We start from the raw sequence: 21,244 nt of genomic DNA on the forward strand, positions 1-21,244 counted from the left end.
ATTAACTCCATAAAGGTGTTAAAATAATCATCACCCCCAAACCAAAATGTGAAGTTCAAATGAAAGGAACAAACGTACAAGCAGCTTTAAGGAAATGATTGACCTGCTTAAAAAAGAACAAGGAATCATGTTTACCATTTTATAACTAAAGTCATATTAAACACAGAATAAATGGAAAGATTTGCTTCATAAATATAAACTGATTATTAAGATATAGTTAAAGCCCTACAATTGTTTCTTTTTCTAATATGATAAAGAAAAAAAGAAAAAAAAAATCACTGCATGCAGCTATCTAGTTGTAGATAATTCAATGCATAAATTTATAATAATCTTCCTTGATTACAAAAACATATTCAGATTACTACTTCACTAACCCATGAACTTCCAAAGGCACTCTTTCATCAAGTAAGCAAATAATGGTTTAGCACTGCACAGTCTTTTTACACTTTACTATACTTGCACTACCATTCAAACTGTGTTATAGCTGTTATGAAGTAATAAGTAAGAGTAGTCAGAAATGCTGAAATTAACCACAACTTACTTTTGGACACATCCTTCTCAGGAGTGAAGTCAAGAGGAACTCTAGAAGAGTGATCTTTGAAAACTGCAGGAGTTGATAGCAGTTGACTGCATGGTGGTGGCTTACTCCATGGTGTTTTGAAACAATTTTCATTTGACCAATTAGCTGGATGGCATTGGTCCTCCAACTCCTTAGGCCTGTAAGCTGGAGTCTGCAGGGTGAGTTCTTCAAACCAGTTTACACTAAGTGGACCTAAATCTAAAAAAGCAATAAATTGTTAATAACACAAACTAGGAATAAATGTTAAACTAATAAAACTACATTATGCTAAAAAGTTTGTTGCAACATGTCATAATTTAAACTATTCATTTTTGTTACCTTGCATGGGGTGGCCACAGTGGTGCAGTGGTTAGCGTTGTCGCCTCACAGCAAGAGGTTCTCCGGTTCGATCCTCGGCTGGGGTGCCTTCTGTGTGGAGTCTGCATGTCCTCCCTGTGGTCGCGTGGGTTTCCTCCGGGTGCTCCAGTTTCCTCCCACATCCCAAAGACATGCTGTAGGTGGAGTGGACACTCTAAATTGGCCCTAGGTATGAGTGTGTGCATGTGTGTGTGTGTGTGTGTGTGTGTGTGTGTGTGTGTGTGTGTGTGTGTGTGTGTGTGTGTGTGTGTGTGTGTGTGTGTGTGTGTGTGTGTGTGCCTTCTGTGGAAGGTTGGGTGCCGGGCTGGCAACTAGACACCGTAAAACTCTACTGGCAATCATGAGTGGACAGGTGATCCGCTGTGGCAACCCCTAACCGGGAAAAAGCCGAAAGAGGAAGATTTCTGTTACCTTGCATCACAACACAGAATTTACCAGGGGAAGTCTTAAATATTCACAGTGGCAGGCATTAACATAGCAATTGGACTTTATGAAAGCTATACAAAGCCATACAAATGCATTGATAATGTTATGGTAGTAGCATAGTTTGACAGCCACTATTGGTGTAACATTGTGACAGATTCTGATGTGTCTTTTTATTGATTCCATTTGCAAGGGGGAAGATTTCACCCTCCCTTAACCCCTCACTCTCCTTCTTAAAAAAAAAAAAAAAAAAAAAAAAAAGAGCAGTCAGTTTTGAGGCAGCAGCCCCCACTCAACAGAACAAAACTATGTTACTCTCCCTGTATGCAATATACCCTCTTGCCTCACCCTCCTTTCCAGTTTTTGTCATCCTACTTAGTTTCCCTTATTTTCTCACTTCCCTTTTTCTTATTACACTATCCACCTTCTTTTTTTACCCATATAACAAATTAACTGGAGTCCATCAGAGTAGTACAGGAGGATATGAAAACCTGGGAAAGCAACTTAAATGTTAAGCACAAAATGGCATTCTCAGAACTGCTGCTTGTCCACTGCACAGATTAAGCATAAAATGACACTCTCAGAACTGCTGCTTGCCCACGGCAAAATTTACAATAAGCTAGTTCACAACACAAAGTTCAACGAGTACAGAAAACAAACACTAGCAGCAGAAAATGAAGGAAGCACAGATAAGCAGACAGGAAATGCTTACCCTTGCCCTCCAAACATCACTGCAAATAGTAAAATGGGTGACAAACTGTGTAGACAAGTATAGGAGAAGAAATGATTAGAGAAGAAAAAGACAGAGACGATGTGCATAAATAAGTAAAAAGATGGCATGCCACAGAACAAAAATGGAAAAGTAAACAGCACTGGTAAAATGTTATATGAACTAGTGGCATTCACCGAAGAACAGTGTTTTAAATTGGGTTAATAAAAGGACCCAGACCACTGTGACTAGGATGTAAAAGTACGAAAGTATTTAATGTTAGATCTGCATGAACAGGACAGCTGTTGTCAATTCTAATTCCACAGTCCCTTAGTCATCTCAACATCTATAAACCTTCCCACTCTACTAGCCCCTAAACTTGTTTCCACAATGCTCTGCAAAGCAGCTTCTTCTCCAGACCACTGTTCTGTCACACCAAGGCAGAACAATATATGCAATCACCAGGAACTCTCCCATACATCATGTCTGCAATGGTGCAGGGAGAAGAGCAGGTACACGGACAACAACGGATCTACTAGTCTGTCTAATGTTACGTCAAGTACATGAATTTCACATGTGCTATGAGGAAATCTATAGTCAGACAGAGTCGCAATCATATCCTCCTGAATGGTCACTTTCAATGAACACACCCTTATAAATGTTGCCCTAAAGACAGAAGTCTAGACATCACATCCAATTTGTAGAGTCTTGCAAAAGTATTATGTGAAGCCCATTTAACAGCTACAGTCATCATTCTCTAATGATGCAGTCCAAAAAAAAAAAAACTTGACACGTAGTTAGTGCCTCTTGATGAATGAGATACAGACATAGAAGACAAAGTTTTACTGTCTTTATCATAAGAGAATTTAATCAAAAAAAAAATCAGTCATCCACTTGGATAAAGCAATTTTAGAAACTTAAAAACCTAATTTCCTGCTAGAAAAGGAAATAAATAGCTGTGAGTTTTTTCTGACAGAGCTGGTTCTGTCTACATAAAATGTGAGCTGGCTGTGGGCATCTACACAATGTATATAGTGTAACTGGGAAAGAATTCAGGTAGATTAATATACGGACTGAGATTTGCCTTGGTGACTACAGTATGTCCAAATGATAAGTTAGCTCACAATGATGCCCTATCCTTAGGAAAATTAAGCAGACAGGATTTTAACACATGGTTCTTAATTCAGACACTCTTCTAGCAGAAGTAACAGTCAAAAAGAATCTTCCAAGACACGTACTTCAGCTCTGACATAGTACTTGATTCAACAGGAGAAGAGTCAATTTATTTGAAACAAAGTACAAATCCCACAGAACACAAAGATCCTTGACAGGATGGCAGATAAGAATTCCTTTGAGAAAGGCTGGTATACTTTCTAGGATGTTAGTGAAAACGTTACAACCCTGAGGTATGAAATAGCTGCCAGGTGTACCTTGTCAAAGGGATAATTTTATCCTGTGATGAGATTTGAGAGAAAGTAGTCTAATACTACAGACATAAGAGAGATGAAAGGATCTGGATATTTGGAAGCTGCTAATACAGAGAAGCATGCCCATTTATTTTTATATGTCTTTCTGGTATTACATTTCTGGACAGAAGTGAGGATTTTGATTGCCCAAGCACTGCATGGACAGCCACTGCTCAAACCATGCAGTCAGGTGTAGCAAATGAAGGTGCATACGACACTTGTCAGAAGGGTGTCTCGATAATGACACTCTAAAGAGCCCCAGTGTAGAAGCTTTTCCCAAAGAAGAGCCCAGAGCAGCTCAGCTGTGGAAATGTCAAGTCCAAAACAGAGCTCGAAAATTACTTTGGAGTTATTCCATCAAACCTTCTGAATTAACATCAATATAAAAACAAAACAGGGAAAATAGTGTAAAGGGGTCCTGCAGCCATTCATTATAGCTTCCCCAGGATCCTACCCAAGACTAAAGATGATGTAAAAGAAGCTACTGCACTTAGCATTTGCTATGGGTGCAAACGGGTTGCAGCACAGATACACCAGGGATGGGATATCTCCCAAACTGCTAGGGGACTAATGCATCATAAGGCAGCAGGAAACAGCAACTCTGCCTCCATGCAAGAGAGCTGCCTTGCTCTGGAATATGGTTGGCAGTCAGAAGGCAATTTGCAGACAAAGTCTATTCACATACTTTTCAGTGTTTTAAACTACTGGCACATTGTTGGTGTGGATGGCAAGAGCACCTTGGCAGGAAGTGTCCTGTAAAGTAAGGACTGCCCTCATCTCAAGACCGCTGAGGTGCAAACTGATCTCTGCTTGTGACAATACATCAAAAGCAGTGTGCCCTTCACAGTACCTTCACTTTCACCCTATAGCACAGGCATCTGTGCAACAGCCACTACACAGATGAGGAGTTGGAATGGACTGCAAAGAACAAATCCAACCCAGGAAATCTCTGGAAGGGAAAAAAATGTTAAACATAAAATTATACAGGCTTTCAATTGTGCACTGTGCTACACTTAAATTAAATGCAGCTGTTTCTAGTTGGATAGGTAAAATATATTGTGCGAGTCAGAATCACCACACATTGAAAGTAAACTACATAACACACAAATACAGATTTTTCTAACATACATTTACAACTGCAACATTTAAGTACCACTAAACGTTAAAAAGGCATGTGTGTGCAAGTCTGAGGTTTATTCTTACACATTACATTTCAACTCCATAAAGCAAGCAATTAAAAAAATAAGGACTATTTTATTACGTTATGAAGGCATAACTAACATGCTAACTGACAAGCTTTTACTTTGCTTCAAAAAAGCCTTTAACTTGGAAAAGTAGCTTTCTTACAAAAATATAACAAATATTAACAAAACACATTTAAATAAAATAAATATTGGATGATTAAATATAAAGGTCTTTGCTATCAACTTAGATTTGTTTATTGGGATCAGCCAACTGGGGAGAACCCCTTTTCAGCAGAAGCCCAGGGAGAAAGGTTCCACACGAATTTACATAAAAATTAAGATTTTACTATACGATTTCCAAACAGTTGCACATCAGAAAACAAGCAAAAAAGTCAACAATTTATAAATGTATACACACACTCGGCAAATTTTAACAAAATGAGCATGCCTTGCATAGTGAATTGAGAAAGATCAGACCACAAGGTGACTTGTTCAAGGTCATGCAGTAAATGAGGGCTAAAGGAACTACTGTTCACAGCCTTAACCCTCTGCACCAACTGCCAGACAACAGGTAGGAGCATGGATATAAATAAAATAGCCACGTAGTAATGAGAGAAAAAGCATATAATATCTGCTGGGTTTAAAAAGAAAAGCTGGAGTAGTTAATATGGGATTAGATGAGAAATAAATTTTAGCCAGGGGTGGAGCAACACAAGTCATGATGCATTTTTAGGACTTTTTTTTTTTTTTTTTTTTTTTTTTAAAGATTTATGTGTAGAACCTATTCATATAAAGAATGGAAAAGAATTCCACATTTTTGATACATTACATGAGAATAGTGTCTCCTGCTAAATTAGTTGATTTGGTCACACTTAGCAAATATTTTTACTTGATTGCAGGGTTATATTTGGAATACAAAAAGTAAGAATATTGCCACAGCTTGAGCATTTTTCATGGTTGTGGATTACAGTATGTGCCATATTCAGTTGAGAGTATGGCAAGTAGTGAGTGAGTGCTAACCAGAGGAACATTTTACAGAGCTAAGCAGTAGTGTGACCTGTATGGTAGGTTCACTGCAAATTTTTGTTCTAGTAGGTTCAACTGGGTGGTTTGTAGATTTCTAAATATGGGGGCCCTGTACATAAGGGTTGGAAGTAGGTATACTGTGGCTGTATGTACTTTTACTTCTTCAGTTAAATGGATAAATTCTGTAGAAACCAAGTTTTTGTTGCCTTTTGACCGTTTCTTTTATATGGAGATCAAAATCATATTTTACTACTCCTAAGAACTTGGGAGTTTTAAAGAGTTTCAATTACAGCGTTACTAGAAAAAAAAATGATGAACTTAGGTTTGCTTTCTTGAAATGTTTTAAGAGTAAAGAGGAGACCTTTGTTTTTCTGAAGGTTCAGTAGAAGCTGGAAGTGGTTTACTATTATTTCTTCGAATGGCAAAACACTTGCCATTCAAAACAAGGAATAATAATACTGGAAATAACAACGAACAGTGACAATGTCGAACCAAAAGCCCAACACATTTGATTCGACATTGTTGCCGAAAGCAGCACATGATAGCCGTATAGGAGCTGATGCAAGTCAGACTCCTATACGACATATCACAGTTTTGCAGGGGGGAAAAGCCCCCCTGCACCTCCCACACCACCATACTTATATATTCTAACTCCGAGATCGCACTACAGTGGGGATATGCGTGAATTTCCAATCCCTACTGTACTGCGATCTCCGTGCAGATAGCCAAATTACACTTATGGGAATGCATTAGTGCATTCGCATAAGTGTCTTCAACCATCAACTATTGTTTGTGCGCTCAACATTCTGAATTTCGGCACACTGCTGATGACAGAATGTAGCTTACACAAACAATAGTAAACCCTGGAAGTTGTACAGCCTCTACAAGCCTAGCCCATAGGATTACCCTGGCATCGTGCCACCCAACCTTAGTTCCTACTGCCTCCGTCAAGCAGAGCCATTGGAGTGATCCTCGGGGTGAATTTTCTATTTCCCATCCACTCATCACGATTTCTCGAAGAGGGTCAGTGAGGTGCTCTGCTTGACATGTATGGGAAGTCTAATCCATAGCATGGGCAGTCTCTGGGTTATGAACCTGTCCCTCCAGCACATTCTGTTTATTGTGGTAATGAGTTTGAGGTCTCTGGAGCGTGTGGTGCAGAGAGATTGGGATTTCTTTAGATGTTGCATTTCTAACAGAGCTGGGTCAGACATGGCTTTGTAAGTCAAGCAAAGATCGCCTTCTAAATAGGCAATATGAGACAGAATAGTTCGGAGTTTTTTTGAGTCTGTCCGTACAGGAAAAGTGTTCAAGGCCTAGGATCCTCTTTGTGAGGTACTTTTGCGGCCTCTCCAGTTGTTGCAGTTGTCTAGGGAGGTACATGCCAAATGGGGCATTGTACTTGATGATTGGCCTAATGAGGGAAGAGTAGAGGGAGACAATGACCTCTTTCTTCCTTGATGCAAAACCCTTAGTAATGAGATGTGCCACTTTCTGACCACAGTGGCAACATGGTGGTCAAAAGAGAGGTTGCCGTCAACCTGTGTTCCCAGATCTCTTATAACGCCTTCTGTGTTCAGTGGACTACCATCAATGTGGTAATTCAAGGGAACCGGGTTTTTCCCAAAGGGGATGAAGACACATTTTTTGGCACTGAGCTTAAGGTCATGGTTCTGACACCAGTCGTTGGTCTCACTGAGGCCTTTCTGTAGTATGTCAACATCACTTGTGGAGTTAATAGCTTCCCACTTGCAATTATCTGCAAACTTCGTCAGCCAGAGACCCTTCGTGTTGGCCTGGACTTCTAAGAAGTAGATACCAAACAGGAGAGGACCCAGGACCGAACCCTGTGGGACTCCACTCGTGACTGGTCAGCAGTCTGACTTGGAGTTAGCTACTTTCACACTGTGGGATCTGTGAGACAGTTTGCAACCCATCTAGTGATATAGGGGTTGATGCCTAGCTTATTAAGTTTTTCTATGATTCCTGAGAGGGGAATGGTATCAAAGGCCTTGGCCAGATCATGGTAGGCTGTATGAACCACCTTATCTTCATCAACAGCTCTGGTGAATGACGTTGACATGATCTACCCTTCACAAAACCAAACTGTGTAGGATCCAGAGTTTGGAGATTCCCTATATCCTTGTTTATTAGGTCCATGATGATGCGTTGCATAGCTTTGTATATCAGACTCTGCTACACTTTGCTGTGAAGGAAAGGTTAGTTTGCTGTTATTTTTTGTATTTCTGTGTTGTCTTTCTATATTTTGAATACTGTAGTTTGTTTTCTTTACCTTGTGTTTTGCTTGCATTCTGTTTAACAGCATATTAAAACTTCAAAAGAGACCACAGCTCTCTCTGTTCTGAGTCAGGCAGAATTTTTCCCTCCCTCCCACCCATTTAAGTTGTCTTGTTAAATACCACTGTCTTTCTAGTTGCCCGCCTCTTATGTTAATCTGACCATATATCTCATTTCTCTCTACTTTCACTGGCTTATGTGAGTAATCACAAAACCATCACTTTTGAAATCCCACCCCTTCAATTATTTAAATTTATTGGCCATCCTACAGTATTTCATAGTACCAAAATACAAAAGTAACCACCCCTTTCAGTCCATCTTGCTGTTTTAAAATAGTAACTCTCCACTAAACCTTAACTTTTTAAACAGGTAAAACTCAAGTTACCTACTTTCATATCTAACTTCTCTAGTGCACACTGCAGAGTGCATTCTTTTCAATCTTGCCTTTAAGCATCCCTGTTACTAGCACTTTCTCTAATACCTAAAAAGATCATCTCTACTTGACTCCAAGTAGACTTTTCTCTATCTGTTAAACCTAGCACTTGTTCCTACAGTACTTATTACCTTGATACGGCACTCTTATAGATAGCACCCCAAAAGGCAAACCCCCATTTCTCGGTCACTCCGTCCCCGGAATCTCTTTTAAAGTTTTTTTGTCTAGTCCTTCTAGCATGTCGAGGATCAGTTGCTAGTGTCCTCTCCTGCTCAGCTGGTGAACCTGGGAATATTGAGGCAATGTTACAATTGCCTCATGTACCTGAACAACCCTCTCCTCCTCCCACAAAACACAAATACATGCGAGAGATGCAACTATACGGCCAAACTGGAGGCTGAGCTCTCTCAACATAGGACTGGCAAGACCAGTCAGGAGGAGAAGGTTACCACACACACTATAGACCCAGTCTCACATAGTACCATCACAACCTCAAATCATACACAAACACACAAAGACATACTCGGCGGCTCTGATCAAAAATCTACCAAAACAGCAGAGGCCACCAAAGCAGACACCCAAACAACCACCACCTCAGAACACAACACCTGCAACACATAGACCTCACAGTCAGAGTGTCAAACAGTCACAGCCCTTAAGGCCAAACACAATGCCAGACACACTAGTCATTGGTGACTCCATAGTCAGACACACTGGCGTCCGCTCACCAGACTGAGTAAGGAGAAGGTCACAGTAAGCTGCCTGTCGGGCGCTAGAATCCGCCACATAATGCAAGCACTCAGGTCTCTCAACAGCAGGTACAAATATGACTCAGTCATTGTCCACGCTGGTGTAAGCGACCTGAGGCGTACCTCCTTGGACTACATGAAAAGAGACATTGAGGAGCTCTCTGATTATGTAGCCCAGGCAGGTATGACCCTGACCTTGAGCAGTATCCTACCTTCACCAAGAATGATGCCACAATACAGAGATAAGATGATCAGCTTTAACAATTGGCTTAAACTCTGGTGTCATTCAAAGGGGATCAATGTCTGTCTGCCTGGGATGACATGCTGGACAAGCCACGCTGCCATGAGGGACGGCTTGCACCTGTCACCCTGGGATTCGGATATTGGCAAAGGCTCTTGCCACCCCATAGTGCCTTTTTAGGCAAGGCTCAAATTCTAAACCTACCACCCTAGAACACAAAAAGGAAAAAAACTAAGGGTAATGCTGCTCAATGCCAGAAGTCTAAATCTCAAAATGCACGCACTCGAGGCCCTTCTCAGTATGGAGAACATCGATGTCTGTGCAGTGACAGAAACCTGGTTCAAGGCTCCTGAGAGCACCCCAGCACTATCAGGTTTTACCTCTTATCATGCGTTCCGGCCCCAAAATCCGGACAATACCAAGAAAGTAGGGGGGGTATCCATATTCATCAAAGACACCCACACCTCAAGACTGGTGGCAACGCACGATGCATCGGAGACCATCCAGGTGCAATTAACCATAGGCAAGACTGCTCTGCAAATTGTAGCATGTTACAGGCCACCCTCACAAACTCAGGAACCTCACATGGCCTTCCTGAAAACACTAGAGGGGATAAATGTATCACCAAACACCATCATACTAGGTGACTTCAATTACCCTAATATAGACTGGGAACACTACTCAAGCCCAAACACCCTAGCCCAAAAGTTCCTGGAATTCATAAACTCAAATGCCATGGAACAACTAGTCACCATCCCACAAGAGGAGAAAACATACTTGATCTCATCATCACGAACATGGGAGCACAATGTTCAACACCGGAAGTATACCCCTCACTGGTGAGATCAGATCACAAACTAATCTCGCTGGAGGTCCTCATCCCACCCCACCTGAAATAAAAAGACCACAGTAAAGAACTTCTCGAAGCCGACTTCACACTTCTAAAGACTAGTGTGGTCTCCTTTAAGGCCCCGAGCCGCGGAAAACAGTACTCAAGCAGCTGAATCACTTACAAATGCCTTCTACCAGCACCTGCAGGACTGCATGGATAAGGCAATCCCAAGCAAAACAAAGACTCTTTGTACCAAAGGCAAGCATCCACTCTGGTGGACCCCAGCCATAAACAAACTCTACAACAAAAGGAGGAAGCTACTACAAGATAGAGCAAAATCCTTAAAAGGTAAGACACCCTTGATCACTATAAGTAAAAACTAAGAGCTCTCATAAAATCATCCAAAGCAAATTTTGAGAGAAAAATAGCTAAAGACTCAAAAGACAATCATAAGGCCTTCTTTAGCTATGTTAGAAACCTGGGAGGAAACTCCCAGATATGCTCAGAACTAGTTCAAAATGATGTGAAGATTACTGATCCTACAGACATTGCCAACATACTGGCTGACAGGTTCAGTGCAAACTTCTCCCCCCCCCAAAAGGAGAGATATCTATACCAAGCGATTGCAGCCCCCCAAACATCTCCAACGCCCAAGTGAGAACTGCTCTCTCCAAAGCAAAAACACAGCATCCATGGGACCTGATGGTGTCCCCGGCTGTGTGCTCCACGAACTCAACGAGGAATTAAACCCACAGCTAGGACAGCTGTTTAATCATAGTCTTACCTCTGGATATGTACCCAGGGAGTGGCGCACTGCAACTGTGGTCCCACTTCACAAAGGCGGTGCCTCCACCGACCCTGGAAATTACCGTCCCATTAGCTTGACAAGCCTTATCTGCAAAGCCATGGAGAGGATCATAATGGACCTCATAAATAAAGACATAGGGAATTTGCAGACTTTGGATCCATCCCAGTTTGGCTTTGTCAAAGGCAGATCATGCCTTCTAAACTTGGTTGACTTTTTGAAACAGTCACCAAAGCCATTGATGAGGAAAGGCAGTCCATACAGCCTACCTCGATCTGGCTAAGGCCTTTGATACAATACCCCACTCGGGTATCATTGAAAAACTCATCAGCTTAAATGTTAACCCATACATCACAAGATGGGTTGCAAACTGGCTGAGTGACAGAACCCACAGGGTCAGAGTTGCTGGCGCCATGTCAGACTCAAAGCCTGTCACAAGTGGTGTACCACAGGGCTCAGTCCTGGGCCCACTCTTGTTTGGCATCTACTTTTCCCAGTACAAGCAAACACAGGAGGGTTATGGCTGACAAAGTTTGCAGATGACTGCAAACTGGGCGCCATAGTAGAAAACACATCTGACACAGATATCCTTCAGAAGGGTCTCACAGAAACGGATAACTGGTGCCAGAGCCATGGCCTAAAGTTAAATGCCAAAAAATGCATAGTCATACCCTTCGGGAAAAACAAGGTTACCACTAGCTACCAAATAGGTGGCAATCCACTGAGTACAGAAGAAGTTATCAGGGACCTGGGGACCCAGGTTGATAGTAGTCTGTCATTCGACACCCATGTAGCTAAAGTAGTTAGGAAGACCTTCTACATTGCCCACCTTATCATGAAGGGATTCTCATCTAGATCAAGGGAGGTCATAGTCTCCCTATACTCATCACTCATCAGACCAATGATTGAATACAATGCCCCATTCGGAATGTATCTGACCCGACACTTGCAGCAGCTGGAGAGGCCACAAAAGTTCCTCACCAAAAGGATAAAGGGTCTCAAACATCTGTCCTATGCTGCCCGACTGAAAGAACTCCAGCTCTATTCAGTAAACACCGCTTGCTCAGAGGTGACCTTTGCCTAACATACAAGGCCATGTCAAACCCAGATTTGATGAATATGCTTCACCTCAAAAATCTAGATCCGTCAGAGCCACAAGGCGGAGACTTAAACCTCGACACGGCTATTAATAGGACGTGCTGGAGGGATAGATTCATCACCCAAAGACTCCCTATGCTGTGGAATAAAATCCCGGTATATGTGAGGCAGAGCACCTCGCTGGCCTTGTTCAAGAGAAATCTTGACCAATGGATGGGAGATCGCAGATATACCCCAGGGATTACCTCAGTGTCACTGCTCAACAGAGGCACAGCAAAATAATGGGTATAGTTCCCCATACTAAAGGGGTGGCTTAAGCCACAAAACTATGGGCTAGGCTTGTAAATGCCCTCGGGCAGATAGCCTAGTATGAACCTATGAACCTATGAACTCGTCAGGCTAATGGGGCAATAGTTCCCAGGATCTGTAGTCGCTCCTCCTTTGTGGAGAGGGATGACTGTAGCAGTGAGCCATTCGGGAGGGACAAAGCCTGAGGTGAGGCTGTGATTGAACAGTGCACACAGGTGATGTGCCAGTTCACTCTGTAGTTCATGTAGAACACAGCCAGGGATACTGTCAGGTCCCATAGAAGCTGTATTTTTGGCTTTGGACAATGCTGTTTTAACCTGTGCAACAGTAATACTGGGTGCCTGGAAAACTACTGGTATTGCGATTGGTCCTTTGGGGGGGTAAAGTTAGCAATGAATCTGTCTGCCAGTATATTTGCAATATCTGTTGCAGCAGAACGTGTTGAATATCTGCATCAAACCACAGACCACTTCTTTAGGAATGTCAGTCCCATGGTGTAAGTTCATCATGTTAGGCTTAAAGAGGTATTACATATTCAGTACTGTTTAGGAAACATAGACCAAGAGGCAAGTGCTACTCTGAAGTCAGTGAATGAGGCTGAAGCAACAGATCCCAAACAGCAAAATCACCACCTTTAATAAAATTGCACTTTTTTTTTTGTGGCCAACATGTAGCTGCAGTTTTCTTCCATGACAAGAACTATGCTCCTAGGAAGAGTATCCCCTACTGTTCTGTTAGTGAAAAACTATCTGAGCCTCATACTTTCTATCTTCACTCCAATTACAGGTAATATGAAAGTTATGCATACTTACCATAAACAAAAGTTGTATACTACAACTACTGATCTTTCCACCTTCTTCAGATCTTTTCAGATGGTGTTAATTTTGGTCACCCTAAAAACAGACCCAGACTACAATTCATTTTGAGAGCAATTTGCTAATTTTCTAAGAATTTCTTCGGGATTCATATTAGATTGGTTTCTTTTTCTTCTGTTTGGCAACTTCTGAAGTGTTTTCCTGTCAAGTGTTAGGTTTCTCTTCTTCCACACTGCTTTTCCACCATTCACAGACAATATATGTTCAAATGTTTTCCCCCCTTTTGTAAAGGTTTTTCTTGCTAACAATTTTGCGTTTACTTAATTCATTAACAAATACAACTGAAAAATGTTCACATTGCGCAGTTTAGCTTATCTTGTTACTGCATGGTGTTTATCCTGGACTTATGGATAATTATAAAGACCGTCATGCCTTCAGAAAATGCTCCCATACAGCCAAGATTTCGCCACAGAACAAGCAAAGTGCCAAGTGCTTTGAGAAGGCTGCTTTCAAATTGTGCTTCTTCCAAGCCATTTTCTTTGAAGAAATGCAAACATACATTAGAACTTAAGATAAGAGCAAATGCAGCTTCCGAGTCTAGGGATTCCTTGTATATTTCCAGGCCTTCCTCAAGGAGGAACCCCCCCCCCCCTAATGAAGATGCCACCAGTACAGCAAAGAAGCCTGGATTGGAGAACTAGGAGGAACTTAGCTCGTGTGTGTGTGTGTGTGTGTGTGTGTGTGTGTGTGTGTGTGTGTGTGTATATTACATATACATATACACTATATGTATTGATCCCTATTAAATGCTGAAAGCTCAGATGGGGGAATATCTAAAGATCAAACCAGATCAAAAGGAATGGGGTTTCTGTTTTGCAAGATTGTGGCACAGTGAGGTCAGGGGTCAGAATGTTGGGGTTTACCCCCTGCAAAAAAAAAAAGTGTATGTTGCTATTTCAGACGATCCTCTGTACTTTGGATCTTTCTGGATCAATCTTTAAACACTTACTCAACTGAGCATTTAACAGAGAGCCATATACATGTTAAGGGTTGGGAGGTTGGCCTAATGGTTAAGGTGTTTGCCTTACAAACACAAGGTGCAAGGTTTGAGTCTCGCAAGGGATAATTGGCTAGGCTTAAAATGGCTTGCAAGGCAGTAAGCCTAGATCTATGAATCTAAATAGGCATACAAGCGAAAGAGATTTTACATACTATAGATATAGATATTTGTTAGAGAAATGTACAAATACTATAGTGTACAATTCTGCACTTGGGGTTAAGAGTTAATACATTTATTATATGTAAAATGTGTAAATACTGGTGGTCTCTGTAAAAGCTGCTGACGCCTAAAAGTCTGTTGTTCTTGCTGTGGAATGTTGAGATAGAGGCCTCACACTAGCAACAGATAAATGTTGTGGTAGGAAGAGGCAGTTACAGGACCATAACTCAGAAACTGGGTTTGACAGGGCAAGCCCTGTGGACAAGCTAAATTCTGAAAGATGTTTTTGTAAAAGTCAGCAATTAACTGATAAGCACCTGCTGTGTACGTGCAGAGAACTGTATAGTGTACGTGCAAAGAACTGTATAAAAACAGCAGGCTAAGCTATTGAAAATCAGACAAACCTTGTACCTACGTGATTTGTCTCCATGCTGCAAGTAATAAAGAATGCCTTGCTGAACCTTACGTGAATTGATCTTTGAATTTTATTTAACAGATTGGTCCTTTGGACCGGAACACTCTTCACCTCGGATCAGACGGCCAAGGTGGCTGAAATCGTACAGGGAAGAAACCAAATCAGTTCTTCTGCAATATAAAGACCTCCGACTGAATTGTCGTCAAAAGAGGCCAGTCACCTTCTGATCTCCGATTGAAGGATGGGTATCCGCAAATCAGTGGTCAATCACGTAGGCTCAGGTAAGGTGGGTTTTGCTATTCTGTTTTATTCAGTCAGGGACAGAAAAAGTACAGTTTTGTACCTACCATAAATGTAGATGTTCGAGTGTTCACCCTGCTGCAGTCATCACACTTGGGTTATCCTGCCGTCAGGCGGTCACGCAGTTGGCCCAAATTTCAAAGTCTTGGTCCGGTGTCGGTTGCTGTCGCTTCTTCCCTGACGTCAGTGTGCCAGGGGGTATATAAGAGGCATCCAATGCCATTTTCTTCAGTTTTTCTTGCCCAGATGTCAGGTGCCCCCAAGTAGGTAGGCAATACATATTGCTAATAAAAAAATATACATATAAAATAAAAACAATACCTTCAGTTACAAGCAAATACACCACGAAGGTTGTATAGGATAGAAAGGTATAGGTAAGTCCAGCTAGTTCAGAGGGGATGGAGGGAGGGTAACCTGGACTGCAGCAGTGTGAACACTCAAACATCTACATTTATGGTGGGTATAAAACTGTACTATGTTCATTGTGTTACACTGCTGCAGTCATTACACTTGGGTAGAATCCCAAAGCTAAGGTTGGGTGGCTGGTCTATAAGAGTTAGGATTGGCTAGGAGGCCCTGCAGAACTGCAGTGGCAAATCCTGCTCTGGATTTAGAGTAAAGAGGCAGGTGGTAATGCTTCGTAAAGGTGTGCACTGAACTACAAGTTGCAGCCTCCAAAATTTCCTTGGTAGGTACTCCTCTGAGAAAGGCTGTTGAAGTGGCTGTTGCCCTGGTGGAATGTGGCCTAATGTTATTTGGGACTGACTTTCTATGCTGTATAGCAGTAACGAATACAGTGTTCTATCCATTTGGATATAGTCTGCTTTGAGATAGCCTTGCCCTGTGACCCTGCAGCCCTGTGACCCTGCAGCATATGCTACAAACAGTTGCTCAGTTTTCCTGAAAGCTTTTGTTTGGTCCAAGTAGAAGCGTAGCTGCCTGTGCATGTCCAAAGAATGCAGAAGTTTCTCTCCTTTATTCTGGGGGTTTGGATAGAAAGTTGGCAAATGGATGGTTTGGTTAAGAGCCACACTAGATACCACCTTTGGCATAAAGGTAGGGTTTGTCCTTAAAGAAATCCTGTCCTGATGAAAAATTATGAAAGGTTCCACTGCCATTAATGCCTGTAGCTCTGAGACTCTTCGTGCTGAAGTTACAGAAAAGAGCAGAGCTGTTTTCTATGATAAAAATTTTAGATCGGCTGTATTGGCTGGCTCAAAAGGTGGCAGGGACAGTTTTTCCAAAACGAAATTGAGGTCCCAAGTTGGTGTTGGTGCTCTCCGGGGCGGTCTTATGTTTTTAGCCCCTCTGAGGTACTGCTTTAGCAAGGGATGAGAAAATAAAGGAGGATCCGTGTTGTAATGTGCTGAAATGGCAGAGGCGTGGATCTTAATTGATGAGAACGATAGGCCTCTGTCCAGCATCTCAGTTACATATTGTAAAATCTGAGGAATGCTTGGAACAAGAGGGTAAAGGCTTTGAGCCTGGTTCCAGGCGCAGAATCTCTTCCATTTTTCTGAGTAAGCTTTCCTGGTGCTAGGCCTCCTGGCCTCCAAAATGGCACCCGTAACAGCTTTAGAGAGAGGTGTTGCCTGTTTGACTAATGAATCTGCCATGCAGCCAGGTTTAGGGTTTTGAGCGGACCGTGCAGGATCTGATTGTTTTCTTGAGTCAGAAGGTGTGAAATTTGAGGCAAAATCCACGGTGGGCCTTGAGCTAACTTACTTAAGATAGGGTACCAGTGATGGCGTGGGCAGTCTGGAGCAATCAGGATCATCTGTGTTTTTTCTTGTCTGGCTTTTAGGAGTACCTTTGACAGGAGAGGCAGTGGCAGGAAGGCATAAACTTTTAGGTTTTTCCAGCTGAACAAAAGAGCATCCACTTTCCATGCTTGTTTGTGATAAGTCCTTGTGCAGAATTTTTGTAGTTGGCAATTCAGTGGGGAGGCAAAAGATCTATGTCTGGGCATCCCCATTTTTGCGTTACCATGCTGAAGATTTGTGGATTCAATTTACATTTGTGAAGGTCCATGATATTTCTGCTTAGATAGTCTGCCAGAGTATTTTTCTTTCCAGGCAGGAATTGTGCGTGCAGGTGAACTTGATACGTTAGAGCTGTGTTCCACAAGGTCATGGCTTGCCTGCATAGGGGATAAGAATGAGTGCCCCCTTGCTTATGTACCACATTACTGTGGTGTTGTCTGTCTTTAATAATAATTGTCCTGGATGCAGAAGGTCCTTGAAAGCTGTTAGGGCATTTTGAACAGACATCTCTTTTTGATTGATGTGAAGATGCATCTGGTCTGTGGTCCACTTGCCCTGAATGCATTTTCCTGCCATGTGAGCTCCCCAGGCGTAATCCGAAGCATCTGTTGTTAGAGTCCGCCTGGCTGTGGGTAGGGTAAAAGGCTGACCCTTGTTTAGGTGACATGCCTGTGCCCACCATCGAAACTCCTGTTGTAGGCAGTGAATCATTGGTATTACTGCTTCTAAACTGTGAGAGTGCCGAGTCCAAACACTTTTTGGGTACCATTGTAATTTTCTCATATGCAGTCTGGCATATTGTATTAGTAGTATGCAGGATGCCATGAATCCCAGGGCCTGCAGAATTTTTCTTGCAGGGAGATGGGACTTTTTTGCCAGTAATTGAAAATATTGAGTTAGTTGAAAATGTTTATCTGGCGTGAGGCAAGCCATCTGGGCCGTTGTATTTAAGTTGGCACCCAGGAATATAATCTGTTGTGAGGGCACTAGTTTTGAATTCTTTTAGTTTACTGTGTACCCTAGAGAAATTAGCAACCTTTTTACAAATGCCAGATGCTGTAGAAGAATGTCCTTTGTCTCTGCTTGAATGAGGCAGTCATCCAGGTATGGATATATTTGAATTCCTTTTTGTCTGCATAATGCAATTACTGGTGCCAGGCACTTTGTGAAGACCCTGGGCGCAGTAGATAAGCCAAAGGGCAGTGCAGAGAATTGGTAGTGCATTGTACCAGCTTTGAATCTGAGGCATCTTCTGCAATTTTGTCTGATAAGGACATGCAGGTATGCCTCTTTGAGGTCCAGAGTAACAAGCCAAGCCTTCTTGCCCAGCATGGGTAGAAGCTGCTGTAATGTCAACATTTTGAATTTCGGAATATCCAGGTACGTATTTAGAATTGAAAGGTCTAGTATGGGCCTCCAGGCCTTGTCCTTTCTGGGGACCAGTAAGAGTCTTGAGTAAAATCCTTGTCCTTGTTCCTGTTGTGATACTTTTTGAATAGCTCTCATGTCCATGAGGGCTGAAATTTGTTTTTGTGCCTCTGCCCATTGATTTTCTGGCAGGTCTGGCATTCCTTTTAGCCTTGGTAAAGTATGAAAGTGGAACCTGTAACCTTGAGACACAATATTCGGAACCCATTTGTCTTGGGTGATTGCCAGTTTTGAGGAAAAAGTGCTAGTTTTCCCCCTAAGGGGGCTTCGAAAAGGGAAGTGCTTGGCGTACGAAGGGGAAAGTCATTGTGAGGTTTTCCTGTAAGGTTGAGACTTGTCCTCACCTCCTTTTGGGGTTGAGGTTCCCCACTGTCGTTGTCTGTTTGAGCCTTGGAGTTGAGATCTGCCTCTTGGGCGTCTGTATCTGCCTCTCTGTGGCCTGTCTGACACTGGAAAGGACCAATTATTTGTTGGCCAATTTCTGCTAAATCGAGGTGGCTGTACCTGTAAGAAATCCTTGACTGTTTGCATAGATTTAGCTTTATCCTCCATTTTCTTTAACACCTCTTCTGCCTTAACACTAAACAAGGCATCATGCTGTAAAGGAGCATCCAATAATTTTGCCTTAACATGATCAGGTAAACTCTGTTCTTTTAACCAAGCATGTCTTCGAATCACAGAACCTGTAACTGCAGCTCTACAAGAGGCCTCTAAAGAATCAAAACCACATTGCAGCGTATGTTTTCCCACCTGTTCAACTGCATGCAATAAATCCTGCATTTCTTTACAATCAGGAGCTTCAGAGCTTGCAAGCATTTTCTGTTTTAACTGAGCCATTAAAAATTGTTGGTACTTAAGCATGTGAAACTGGCAATTTAAAGCCCTTACTGCTAAAGTTGCAGAAGTGTATACTTTCTTCCCCCATCTATCTAAAGCTCTGGAATCTCTGTCAGAGGGTACTTGATTTTTTGCAATGGAAGCCTTAACCCCTTTTGGACCCTGGGAAATAGTTTCTGGATCAGCAGAAGGGTTTTTATAAAGAAACTTGTGAGAGTCAGGGACTCTATAATACCTATCTGGCTTGGCTGGTGCAGGGGGCAAAGAATCAGGAGATAAGCTGGATTCAGAGAACACATCATCCACAATATATAGCACAGGCGAATAGCCAGGGGCCTGTGCTGAGGCAATAAAAGGAAATCCCCGAGCCTTTTCTTGGATTCTGAGTAATCCTGACTTTCCCAATGGAAATGCTCCCTCATGGTATGTAAAGTTTCCCCAAAAGAATAATCCTCAGGAGGAGATGCTGAAGGGATAGATTCTTCAGCATCAGAGTCCTCATTGGGGGATAGAGAGTATCCCTGGTCTGAAGAGGAGTCAGAAGAAATGGAAACCTGATCAGAGGAATAATCTGTATCCTGCCTAGGCCTTTTCTCCGGAGGGGGATGGGAATCCCTGATTAGAGTAATGAGGTCTTCGGCCATTTTAAGCATCTGTTTCTTAGGCATGGAGGACTGTCCAGGAGAATGCTGTACTTGCTTCTTTGTCTTTAATGGTACTTTTGTCTTGGCTGTTGCATTAATGGCAAGTTGTGAAGGTCTGAAAACACCCTCAGAAGCCGATGCCTGCTCAACGGCTCTGGACCCATCTGAGGGATTAGTTTCCGTAGGCCCAATACCTTGAGTTTCCAGAGGCCTAGTTGTCTCCACGTGGGAGTCGGAGGCGGGCTGTAGCTCTGAGGTATCGGGTGTCAGGGGCTGTGAAAGTGCCTCACTGAGAACCGGCGGCTGGCCTGGAAGAGGTTTTGTCATCGGTTTTGGACCTCGGATGCCTGTCTTTATCCTTGTCTTTGCGTTTTTTCGGTATTGCGGCCGTCAGTTGATCCGATGGCATAGTATAATTGAACCTTCGGTCAAAGTAGTGCAAAGCAAAATCAAAACGTCTTTTTATAGTGCGTTTGTTAAATCTAGCACAAAACTGACAACTAGTGACGTCGTGATCAGGGCCTAGGCATGGAATACAATAAGAGTGGAAGTCCTTATGAGGTATTTGCTTCCCACAAGAAATACAATTATTAACTTTTTCTGACATCGGTCTGAGGCAAGAAAAAAGTTTCCCCAATGGGGTACTTAGCTTTATTGAAGACTTCGGATCTGAAATTAGACTTCGAAAATCTCAGGAGTCGGCCGACCGGTACTTGCGAACTGCTTCTGCTTCGGGCACCACGCGGCAAGAAAGACTGAAGAAAATGGCGTCTGATGCATCTTGTATACCCCTGGCTCACTGACGTCAAGGAAGAAGCGACCGCAACAGACGCCGGACCAAGACTTTGGAACTCTGGCCGACTGCGGGACCGCCTGATGGCAGGATAACCCAAGTGTAATGACTGCAGCAGTGTAACACGATGAGCATCCAAGACCCTACTTTATTAGTATATAGATCCTGGAGTCCAAAAGATATTATGAAGGCCACTGAGGGTATTCCCCACCCTAGGGTCAACTTTCCAAACTTTTCAGAGGACCTGCAAGGTATGAGACCAAGCTATAACCTAAATGGAGAAGAGACAGAAAAAGTAGCAAGACAAATTATAGATCCAGACTGGCACATGGTCTGTGGTGATTGGAATCCTCGTGACACTCAGCGGAGACCCCTTCCACATAACGACGTAGGGTTAGATGCACAGGAGACAGAGCTTACAAACCGAATTTCTGATAAGTGGAAACCACGGGCAGACTGGACCTGAATTAATCAGTGTGTCCAGCAAGAATGCGAGTCAGTTGGCCACTATTTTCAGCTC

General features: G+C 42.6%; 1 protein-coding gene across 1 annotated transcript in view; it reads right to left on the reverse strand.

Moving 5' to 3' along the window:
- The window catches only part of LOC122803240 (breast cancer type 2 susceptibility protein-like), a 382,249-nt gene that overhangs the window by 262,094 nt on the left and 98,911 nt on the right, over positions 1-21,244 (reverse strand). The window contains exon 3 of the mRNA XM_044072838.1: positions 542-778. Within this exon, the coding sequence (XP_043928773.1) occupies positions 542-778 (237 nt within the window). The remainder of the gene's footprint in view (positions 1-541; positions 779-21,244) is intronic.

The sequence above is a fragment of the Protopterus annectens genome, chromosome 5.part1 (assembly GCF_019279795.1).
Source record: "Protopterus annectens isolate FY-2018-M chromosome 5.part1, PAN1.0, whole genome shotgun sequence".
Classification (NCBI taxonomy): Eukaryota; Metazoa; Chordata; order Ceratodontiformes; family Protopteridae; genus Protopterus; species Protopterus annectens.